Source organism: Lepidochelys kempii, chromosome 1, assembly GCF_965140285.1.
Source record: "Lepidochelys kempii isolate rLepKem1 chromosome 1, rLepKem1.hap1, whole genome shotgun sequence".
Lineage (NCBI taxonomy): Eukaryota > Metazoa > Chordata > Testudines > Cheloniidae > Lepidochelys > Lepidochelys kempii.
In genome coordinates, this window is record NC_136380.1 from 212,714,119 (window position 1) to 212,726,357 (window position 12,239).

Consider the following 12,239-nt stretch of genomic DNA (forward strand, 5'->3'; position numbering starts at 1 on the left):
AAAGAAATCTGATGTGGTTCAACAAGGACAAGTGCAGAGACCCTGCACTTAGGATGGAAGAATCCCATGCACTGCTACAGACTAGGGACCGAGCGGCTTGGCAGCAGTTCTGCAGAAAAGGACCTAGGGGTTACAGTGGACGAGAAGCTGGATATGAGTCAACAATGTGCCCTTGTTGCCAAGAAGGCTAACAGCATTTTGGGCTGTATAAGTAGGAGCATTGCCAGCAGATTGAGGGACATGATCATTCCCCTCTATTCGGCATTGGTAAGGCCTCATCTGGAGTACTGTGTCCAGTTTTGGGCCCCACACTACAAGGAGGACATAGAAAAATTGGAAGTTCAGTGAAGGGCAACAAAAATGATTCGGGGGCTGGAACACATGACTTATGAGGAGAGGCTGAGGGAACTGGGATTATTTAGTCTGCAGAAGAGAAGAATGAGGGGGGATTTGATAGCTGGTTTCAACTACCTGAAAGGGGGTTCCAAAGAGGATGGATCTAGACTGTTTTCAGTGGTAGCAGATGACAGAACCAGGAGTAATGGTCTCAAGTTGCAGTGGGGGAGGTTTAGGTTGGATATTAGGAAAAACTTTTTCACTAGGAGGGTGGTGAAGCACTTGAATGGGTTACCTAGGCAGGTGGTGGAATCTCCTTCCTTAGAGGTTTTTAAGGTCAGGCTTGACAAAGCCCTAGCCAGGATGATTTAGTTGGGGACTGGTCCTGCGTTAAGCAGGGGATTGGACTAGATGACCTCCTGAGGTCCCTTCCAACCCTGATATTTTATGATTCTATGATCTCCCAGTTGATCGCGATCTCCAGTGGCGCCGCATAGTTGCTGCTAAGGCAGACTGTCTACGCTGGCCCCACACCACTCCTGGAAGTGGCCAACACGGCCCTGTGGCCAGGGGTCTCCCTCTACGCACTGCTCCTGCCCACAAGCAGAACCACCGCAGCTCCCATTGGCTGGGAGAGCTGTGGGGACGGTGCTTGTAGAGAGGAGCAGCTCGTGGAGCCACGTGTCTTCTGCCCCTTCCCCCAGGGACCGCAGATGTGCGTTGACCCCTTCCAGGTCTCGTGTGGAGCCAGGGTAGACAGGGTCCCTGCCTTAGCCTCGCAGCGCCCACTGCCAACCAGAGGCTGCCAGAGGTAAGTGCTGCCCAGAGGGAGGCTGCACCCGAATGCCCAGCCCTGAGCGCTCTCCCGGAGCCAGATCCCCAAGCCTCACCCTGAGCCCCCTCCCAGAGCCAGCACCCCAAGCCCCCTTCTGCATCCCAACCCCCAGTCCAGAGCCCCCTCCTGGAGCCAGCACCCCATACCCCCTTCTCCACCCCAAACCCCCTGCCCCAGCCCTGACCCCCCTCCCAGAGCCAGCACCCTGTACCCTCTCCTGCACCCCAACACTCTGCCCCAGCCTGGAGCCCCCTCCTGCACCCAAACTCCCTCCTAGAGTTTGCATCCCTCACTCCCTCCTGCACCCCAACCCATGCCCCAGGCTCAGCCCAGAGTCCCACAGTGCAAAACCCTTGGCCCCCACCCAGAGCCTGCACCCCAATCCCATAACCCAGCCGGGTGAAAGTGAGTGAGGGTGGGGGACAATGAGCAACGGGGGATGGTGGGGAATGGAGTGAGGGGGCGGAGCTTTGAAGAAGGGGCGGGGCCTCAGGGAAGGCATGGGGGTAGATCCTTGGTTGCCCTTAGATTCAAAAGGTGATCTTGGGTGTAAAAAGGTTGGAGACCACTGCACTAGAACATACTGCTTCTCCATGGGGCAGTCTCTCAATTGACTGTTCACAGTCAATTAATAATCTAGTATATTCAGTTTATAACCCCTGAGAGGGAGCGAACAGAGAGTCCCACTTATTTTCAAATTGTTCCAGATTCTTCAAAATCATTAGGAAGTAGTTCTGTCGTGGGTATTTCAATGGGAGTGGGAAGCGCACACTCTACTTACAAAAAGGGACAGAGGAACTCAGGTGACAAGACAGGACATCAGTTTTATTCTTCTTCCTCCTGTATTTAGATTCAACATATGAATCCATTTGAAAGATTTCATATTTAAATACCAACTGCCAATAATCACTAAAAAGTAACAACATTATTATATTTCTTTAGTAATGGGATCCATGGCACTGAACTAACAGGGCAGGGCAGGACTTAGGGGCATTGGCAGAGCTGTGAGGGGAGCCTAGGACTGGAATAACAGGGCGGCTGCAGGGCAGGACTGAGGGGCATTGGCAGAGCTGTGTCGGGAGGCCAGGACTGAAATACTAGGGGGAGCTGCATGGCAGGACTAAGGCTAAGACTAAGAGTCCCTTTTTGGGATTAATCCTTCATTTCTCTCCATTTCTCTCCAATACTCCAGAGTTCTGCCCTTCCTTCCCCAGCATAGTACTCACCCCTGTTTCTGGAGGATCCGGAAGCCAGCCCAGTTCACTCTGTGCAGTGCTTGTGTCCAGGAGATTCACTGAAAGCCAAAAGGAAAGGATGAGAAACCCAACTATCACGGTTTTTGGAACAGGCATAGAGAGCCTTTCCATTTTGTCACTGCTTCTTAGCACTACTGCTTTTGACTTTCCCCATTCTATTCAATGTGACTGTATCCAGGTCATTCAGCAATGTCTGCAGCTCTGCCCCGCAATTCATAGCCATATCATCTCTCCCCAATTCCTTCTTCTCCAGCCAGGAAAAGAGCATCTTTCCCCTCCACTCATGCAACAGCATGGCTAGAGGGAGGATAGCAATAGATTGCAGTAACACTGCAGCTATCCAAAATTCTTTCCAATCCACAAACCTAGGCAGCAAAAAACCAAAGAGGAGCCCCCCCTAAAGCCCATCAGAGAAGGCTCCCTCTCAGTGCTCCCCCACCCCTCCTAAATGGGTAAGAGATACTGGGATGAATTAAAATGGGAATTCAATGCCCCAAAAACTGGCATGGTAATGGAACCTCTCCAAGAATCTCCCTTCAGAACAGGAATAGCAAAGCCAACAGGGGGATGAAAAGAGATAAGTGCTGAGGTGACTGAACAAATTACCACCAGAAAAGGTCAATTTGTGTTGCCTCAGGGAACTAGCCAGGGCTGGGGAAGGGAGAGCAAGGAGGGTCATGGGAAGGTGCTGTGTAAAGAGACCACATGAAGAGTGTAACCTCCACTGTATCAGTCACAGCAACCAGGAGCCTTTAGCAGCTAGTTCATGGATGTATCATCTCCCCTACATATGGAAAAACAATGAGGAGTCCTTGTGGCACCGTAGAGACTAATAACTTTATTTGGGCATAAGCTTTCATGGGCTAAAACCCACTTCATCAGAAGCATGGAGTGGAAAATATAGTAGGTAGGTATAAATACACAGCACATGAAAAGATGGGAGTTGCCTTACCAAGTGGGGGGACAGTGCTAACAAGTCAGTTCAATTAAGGTGGAAGTGGCCTATTCTCAACAGTAGGCCACCTTAATTGAATAGGCAGGAGGGTTTCAGTCAGCTATGTTTTAGTATCAACTGTCCACAACCACCCAGTTTCTCTCTCCTCTCCCTCTGTATTTCTGTGGGGAGGTGTTTTAACTCAAAGATCTCCTCCATGTGCAGGGATGGGAATAAGAAAGAAATTTACAAGCCTTATCTCAGCATTCACCTTCCCCCATATCCCAATATCTCCCTCACTAACCTTCCATCTCCCATCCCTCATACCCACGCTGTTCAACTCATCTCTCTCCTTTGACTTTTGTAACCCATGACCTCCACCTTTCATCCCTTCCCCTTTCAAATGCACTGCCTCAACTGCTTCATGCAGTAGCTAACTCAGCAAGCGTGCAAGGGCTGCAGAATGCAGTATTGCCACTTCTCATGGTTTTCTCATGAGTCTCAAGCTGTTTGGTGTTTTTCTTAGTGTCTTGACTCCTGGAAAGCATGTGATTAGGTGAGAATCCTGCTTTCAGTTTAGTTTCCAACCTTCATGGTTGCTGTGAAAAAAATGAAAATGTGATCTGTGTGCACCCTAAAGTCTTGGGATCTAGAAGTAGGGCTGGCTCCAGCATTTTTGCTGCCCCAAGCGGCAAAAAAACCACAACTTGCCGCTGAACGGGGAGGCGGAATCCTGCCCGCCGAACACGGAGGCAGAGTGACGGTGTGCCCGCCGAATTGCCGCCGGTGAACAAAGAAGAATTGCGTTCCCCGCCACCAAATTGCCGTCAAGAGCGAAACGTGCTGTGACGGAGTGGCCACCGAATTCCTGCCGCCTCCGAGGGCGGATTGCCGCCCCAGAGCCCGACATCCTGCCACCCCTTTACATTTGCTGCCCCAGGCACCTGCTTGGTTCGCTGGTGCCTGGAGCCGGCCCTGTCTAGAAGCCAGCCTCATGATTTTTTGAGGTTTGGCTCACGATTTTTGAATGCTTTTGTAGTTGGCAATCCTGAGGCCAGGCCTACACTATAAAGCAGGGGGTCTCAAACTGGGGGTCGGGACCCCTCAGGCGGTCACAGGTTATTACAGGATCATGAGCTGTCAGCCTCCACCCCAAACCCCGCTTTGCCTCCAGCATTTATAGTGGTGTTAAATATATTAAAAAGTGTTTTTAATTTATAAGGGGGGGGGGTCACACTCAGAGGCTTCCTATCTGAAAGGGGTCACCAGTGCAAAAGTTTGAGAACCACTGCTATAAAGCTTTGCCGGCTCTGTTGGCCAAGGTATGAAGAGGAGTGTTCCCTGATCAACAGAGCTGTGCTGACAAAAGTCCCTAGTGTAGATACAGTTATACCAGCAGAACTGCACTCTTCCATGTGCGGATCTTAAACATAAAAAAGAAGCTTACAAGAAGTGGAAGGTTGGACATATGACCAGGGAAGAGTATAAAAATATTGCTCGGGCATGTAGGAATGATATCAGGAGGGCCAAATCGCACCTGGAGCTGCAGCTAGCGAGAGATGTTAAGAGTAACAAGAAGGGTTTCTTCAGGTATGTTGGCAACAAGAAGAAAGCCAAGGAAAGTGTGGGCCCCTTACTGAATGAGGGAGGCAACCTAGTGACAGAGGATGTGGAAAAAGCTAATGTACTCAATGCTTTTTTTGCCTCTGTTTTCACTAACAAGGTCAGCTTCCAGACTGCTGCGCTGGGCATCACAAAATGGGGAAGAGATGGCCAGCCCTCTGTGGAGAAAGAGGTGGTTAGGGACTATTTAGAAAAGCTGGACATGCACAAGTCCATGGGGCCGGACGAGTTGCATCCGAGAGTGCTGAAGGAATTGGCAGCTGTGATTGCAGAGCCATTGGCCATTATCTTTGAAAACTCGTGGAGAACGGGGGAAGTCCCGGATGACTGGAAAAAGGCTAATGTAGTGCCAATCTTTAAAAAAGGGAAGAAGGAGGATCCTGGGAACTACAGGCCAGTCAGCCTCACTTCAGTCCCTGGAAAAATCATGGAGCAGGTCCTCAAAGAATCAATCCTGAAGCACTTGCATGAGAGGAAAGTGATCAGGAACAGCCAGCATGGATTCACCAAGGGAAGGTCATGCCTGACTAATCTAATCGCCTTTTATGATGAGATTACTGGTTCTGTGGATGAAGGGAAAGCAGTGGATGTATTGTTTCTTGACTTTAGCAAAGCTTTTGACACGGTCTCCCACAGTATTCTTGTCAGCAAGTTAAGGAAGTATGGGCTGGATGAATGCACTATAAGGTGGGTAGAAAGCTGGCTAGATTGTCGGGCTCAACGGGTAGTGATCAATGGCTCCATGTCTAGTTGGCAGCCGGTATCAAGTGGAGTGCCCCAAGGGTCGGTCCTGGGGCCGGTTTTGTTCAATATCTTCATAAATGATCTGGAGGATGGTGTGGATTACACCCTCAGCAAATTTGCGGATGATACTAAACTGGGAGGAGTGGTAGATACGCTGGAGGGGAGGGATAGGATACAGAAGGACCTAGACAAATTGGAGGATTGGGCCAAAAGAAATCTGATGAGGTTCAATAAGGATAAGTGCAGGGTCCTGCACTTAGGATGGAAGAATCCAATGCACCGCTACAGACTAGGGACCGAATGGCTAGGCAGCAGTTCTGCGGAAAAGGACCTAGGGGTTACAGTGGACGAGAAGCTGGATATGAGTCAGCAGTGTGCCCTTGTTGCCAAGAAGGCCAATGGCATTTTGGGATGTATAAGTAGGGGCATAGCGAGCAGATCGAGGGATGTGATCATTCCCCTCTATTTGACATTGGTGAGGCCTCATCTGGAGTACTGTGTCCAGTTTTGGGCCCCACACTACAAAAAGGATGTGGATAAATTGGAGAGAGTCCAGTGAAGGGCAACAAAAATGATTAGGGGGTCTAGAACACATGACTTATGAGGAGAGGCTGAGGGAGCTGGGATTGTTTAGCCTGCAGAAGAGAAGAATGAGGGGGGATTTGATAGCTGCTTTCAACTACCTGAAAGGAGGTTTCAAAGAGGATGGATCTAGACTGTTCTCAATGGTAGCAGATGACAGAACGAGGAGTAATGATCTCAAGTTGCAGTGGGGGAGTTTAGATTGGATATTAGGAAAAACTTTTTCACTAAGAGGGTGGTGAAGCACTTGAATGGGTTACCTAGGGAGGTGGTAGAATCTCCTTCCTTAGAGGTTTTTAAGGTCAGGCTTGACAAAGCCCTGGCTGGGATGATTTAACTGGGAATTGGTCCTGCTTCAAGCAGGGGGTTGGACTAGATGACCTTCAGGGGTCCCTTCCAACCCTGATATTCTATGATTCTATGTATTGCTTGTTTTTAGGCTTGGAAGGATTAGATTTTTATTGGTCAGTGTTAGTAACAATTCACACAAACTGATAAAAAATATTTCTATTGATAATTAAAATGTGCAGTTAGGCAAAGTAAGAAAAATGCTGCTTGAGAACTTTACTAGAGTTTGATTTAAGAATATTTACTTTTTATATTTTGCCATGTGATGTTGACAATTTGTGTTTTAGCAATTATAAAGCTTTAACTTTCTGAATCTCAACATCTACTGTCATTAAATAATTATTGTCTGACCTCCCCCCCTAATTTTCTACTACTGTGAAAATTTAAATTGACAAGCATTGAAAAACTGCTTAAAAATAAACATTGCTATTATCCATCAAAATGATCAAAAAATAAAACCCAAATCCTGCTAAGTCTACTGGTTTGTCTTGGGGTGTGGGTTGTGTCCAGGAATAAACTATACCAGCAAAGAGTAGTTTTGCTGGTATAAGCTGCATCCTCACTAAGAGCACTTTGCTGGTATAATATTCCAGGTCAGCTATACCAGAAAAGGACTCCTAGTGTAAACCTGGCCTGAGAATTACAGTTTTGCAGCACATAGAAAAAACCCTGAAGATGCCCTGTTGAATTCCACTAGCTTTGCTCTGAGGGCCATATCCAACTGGACTGGGAAAGAACTGGGGGTGATAAAGAGCCATTTAAATAGCTGGAACCTCTCTCTTGCTTCCCCTGACTAGTTCTGTAGCTGGCAGGCAACACTGATCAAGGAGCAACAGTCTCAAGTTGCAGTGGGGGAGGCCTAGGTTGCATATTAGAAAAAACTTTTTCATCGTATTTTCCCCAGGAATTGAAATGGGGGGAGGGGGTGTTTGAATTTACGAAAGGGGGGTGGTGTCAGGGCCGATGAGAGGTGAGACTGTGAGGGTGAAGGCAGGCTGTATGTCACCACAGTAAAAAACTGAAAAATGTTTCATGAACATTTTATTTAGATTTAACTCATATTTTAAAATCATCACACAAATTAAAGTTGGCTACTCAAGCCTTCTATGAAGCACTACATCTACATCCTTCTTGGTTTCTTGTTATAATTTTGCACAACTCTGTTAATGAACTTCTTGAATGAAATGTATTCATCTTTGGTGGCTTCTCGTGTGTCCGGTACTTCCATTCCTTCAAGTGATATGTTCATTAGTTCATTCACATGATCAGGCAGAAGGCGACTTCTTTCAGAACACAAAATTCTATTCAATGATGAAAAAGAACGCTCAACTGTGGCTGTTGTGACTGGGAGTAGCAAAAGATGAATTCCCACTTCTTTCAGCCCAGGAAACATAACACAAAGATTGGGTTGAGCCACTAGTGATGATAAAGAAGAATCTGAAGTCAAATCTTCATTCATTCGTCATATGATATTCCACTCTGTGTTCAAATTCTCTATTCTGTCCTGAGCAAATGGCAGCCCCATTGCTGGTAGCGCCTCACTCCACTCAACTGTCAGTGTTTTATAGGACAGGGATCTGTAAAAGCTACGTAGAAGTTGAGCAGAATCTAGAAGTCGCTGTTGTAGATTTTTAAGAATCAAGTCTGTGTACTTGTTCAGTTGTCTTAACAAACACTACTTGTCCTCTTCACTTAAGGATTCAATATAAATGCCTTCATTCGTCAACTTCTGGACTGAAGTCTTTGCTTCTTCCAGTACTTTTTCAATGGATAGCTCTCTGATTGATCCAAATGTAGCTTCTATTGCTGAACAAAGATCTACTACTGTTGTAGCAGATGCCTGGATGGCATTGTTTAATAACCCAAGTGGTTTTAACAGTAGACTTACTTACTGTTCTTCACTTTTTCAACTGTTGAGTCTTTCACCACATGCTTCTAGCCAGTCAGTTGAGTTTCTTGCAGAAAGATAGTGAGCATTTGCTGGTCTTGTTCGGAACCAGTGTTCAACTTCAGGATGAACAAGTCACAATGCACTTAACATTGGCCTCCAGTTTGCAGTGTGTGGTATCTCTTGCTTAAATAGAAAGTATGATACCACAGCCACGTTTGTTCGCATGAACTGTGTTGTGTCTTCAGCATTCTTAACAGCCTCATTAAGTACTTCTAAAATTGGCTTTGAAAGTGGACTTTTAAGGCTTTCTGCATGTTGATGCACTCCAGAGGCATGGTGTTTTGCAGCCTTTTCACATAGTTTGTCAGCATTGGCTTTGCTGATCGGTCTAACAAACCAAGCTCCTCCACTTTTACCAGTTGTAACACTGGAAAGCTTTCCTTCTTCATAAGCTTTTTTGCAAGAGGTGCATCAGTAGCCATCTTTTATAACTTCAATAAATGGGAACACTTTGACCGACAAAGACTGGGAACTGCCTTTAGGTTTTGGAGACACTGTTTCTTCAGTAGGTAGCTGTATTTGTGCTGCTCAGAGGTAGATACACCACTTGAACCTTCAGATGACATGTTGATGTATTCTTGGTTCTTGATGTGTTCTTCACATTGGTTGGTTTTTGAGGCCTTTGGGTGGAAACATTGTTGCATTGTTTTTTTTCCTTTTCATTTTCACTTTGACCTGCAACATATAAAAGAGATATGAATAAATTAAATGTTTTGTTAGGATAATGCAAATTTAACATAAGGATAATGCAAATTACACCAAAACACATAACAGTTCTAGATTTCTAAAACAAATATACATTTCTTTTTTAAAAAATATTTAATTTAAATTGACTTTTGAAAAGTAAGCCATCATGGGGTAAGAGGGAAGGTCCTCTCATGGATCAGTAACTGGTTAAAAGATGGGAAACAAAGGGTAGGAATAAATGTTCAGTTTTCAGAATGGAGAGAGATAAATAGTGGTATCCCTGAGGGGTCAGTACGGGGACCATTACTGTTCAACATATTCATAAATGATCTGCAAAAAGAGGTAAACAGTGAGGTGGCAAAATTTACAGATGGTACAAAACTACTCAAAATAGTTAAGTCCAAAGCAGACTGTGAAGAGTTACAAAGGGATCTCACCAAATTGGGTGACTGGGCAACAAAATGGCAGATTAAATTCAATGGTGATAAATGCAAAGCAATACACATTGGAAAACATAATCTCAACTATACATACAAAATGATGGGGGTCTAAATTAGCTGTTAACACTCAAGAAAGAGATGTTGGAGTCATTGTGGATGGTTCTCTGAAAGTATCTACTCAATGTGCAGGGGCAGTCAAAAAAGCAAACAGAATGTTGGGAATCATTAAGAAAGGGATAGATAATAAGACAGAAAATATCATATTGCCTCTATATACATCCATGGTACACCACATCTTGAATACTGTGTGCAGATCTGGTCACCCCATCCCAAAAAAGATATATTGGAATTGGAAAAGGTACAGAGATGGGCAACTAAAATGATTGGGGTATGAAAAAGGAGGAGAGATTAAAATGACTGGGAATTTTTATCTTAGAAAAGAGATGACTAAGGGGGGATATGATAGAGGCTTAAAAATCTTGACTGGTGTGAAGAAAGTGAATAAGGAAATGTTATTTAATCCTTCACATAACACAAGAACTAGCAGTCACCCAATGAAATTAATAGGCAACAGGTTTAAAAAAACAAAACAAAAGGAAGTACTTCTTCACACAACATAAAGTCAACCCATGGAACTCTTTGCCAGGGGATGCTGTGAAGACCAAAACTATAACAGGATTAAAAAAAGAACCAGATATGTTCATGAAGGTTAGGTCCATCAGTGGCTATTAGCCAGGATGGGGAGGGATGCCACACCATGCTCTGAGCATCCCTAGCTTGTTTACCAGAAGCTGGGAATGGGCAACAGGGGATGGATCACTTGATGATTACCTGTTCCGTTCATTCCCTCTGAAGCACCTGGCCTTGACCACTGTCAGAAGACAGGATACTGGGCTATATGGACCACTGGTCTGACCGAGTATGGCCATTCTTATGTAAAAATTAATTATAATAATAAGAATGTTTAGTACAGAAACTCCCCAACATAATGACCTCTCAAGATAGCAGCGATGTGAGATAACAACCTTGGCAAATAATGCACTTTAAAAATCTTGGCCTGCTAGGAAACATATTTATATAAGTTTCCATTCCCAGTCACAGATCTAGCATTCTGGAGCAAAGTCACTAAAATATAGTCCAATAAACAAATGTCTATTTAACGTGCCCCTCACTTTTCCCTCCACCACACCCCACTCACTGGTGTTGTCCTTGGTCAGTGGAGACTCAGAGTTCAGAGGTGCTTTCACATAAGTTCACCTCCCAGGTGGGGGGCAAGAAGGCACCTTGCTTGTTCTTCCAGCTGCTCACTGTTCACTCTGGTCACTGCTGTTCATTGTGCTACCGTTCACTCCATCGCTCTGTTGCCAATGGCCCTGTGCCGTCACCTTCTGCTGCCACTGTGACCCTGCAAGTTGGTCTCTTGTGATTTCAGCTGAGCTCTCAGTGGGGGAACCTTGCTGCTAGTGCAGGCAGGGCTGTCTCTTCCACAGAAACACTGTCCCACAGCAGGTCTAAGCACTTAGACCTGATTATCAATGCTTTCAGCTGTAGTGCTGACTTAACAAAACAAAAGACTATATCTATGGAGCCTAATCAGATCTGTCTGTAAACACTGGAGAGGGGCAGGTCAAATAGTACTTGTTTCTAAGGCAGACCATCAAGCAAAATACCTGTTCCCACCCTCTCTCTTGATGCCCCCAATCAGCACAGGTTAAGTACAGTTCTACTGCCCTTTACTCATACAATAAGAATAACAACATTTCACACCCCCCCCACATTCAAGTGGTTTGTAACCCAACCCCAGCCAAAATCACTTGGGCAACACAACTCTGTCTGCTGTATATCTAGGTAGATTAGGTGTGAATGTAAATACAATCTGGTCCTGAAGCCTTTCCCCCCATCCCCCAGCTCATCACTACCTGTCAGGGAGAGTTCAATTAGACTTTGCTTACAAATCATAATTTGAAATTATTAGATTGGCCAACATCACCGAAATGAATGCATTGACATTGTCATAAAAACAACAGCTGTATAAGGAAGTTAGTCTATGTTCATACTTTTCAAATCTATTATACTTTTTCAGATAAACATATTTTATCATACACTTTATATGCTTTTAAAGTGCGTATTAATGTTTCCATTTCAATTCAAATTCCCAAACAATCACTAAACTGGCAACACTGCATGTAACTAGTTCACAAAACTAGGATGGGAGGGTGAGGGATGTATGGGAAATTCAGGTGTGGTGTAGGGAAATCCCTGCTTTTTCACTAGGAGGTTGGTGAAGCACTGGAATGGATCACCAAGGGAGGTGGTGGAATCTGCATCCCTAGAGGTTTTTAAGGCCTGGCTTGACAAAGCCCTGGCTTTCACAGCTTGACAGAGCCCTGGCTGGGATGATTTAGTTGGTGTGCTCTTGTTTTGAGCAGGGGATTGGACTAGACAACCTCCTGAGGTCTCTTCCAACCCTAATCTTCTATGATTCTACACCCAGCAGAGTATA

General features: G+C 45.3%; 1 protein-coding gene across 1 annotated transcript in view; it reads right to left on the reverse strand.

Annotated features, from left to right (window-relative positions):
* EPHA1 (EPH receptor A1) overlaps nucleotides 1–12,239 on the reverse strand; it is a 64,514-nt gene that overhangs the window by 49,366 nt on the left and 2,909 nt on the right. The window contains exon 2 of the mRNA XM_073312508.2: nucleotides 2,398–2,465. Coding sequence (XP_073168609.2) covers nucleotides 2,398–2,465 — 68 coding nt within the window. The remainder of the gene's footprint in view (nucleotides 1–2,397; nucleotides 2,466–12,239) is intronic.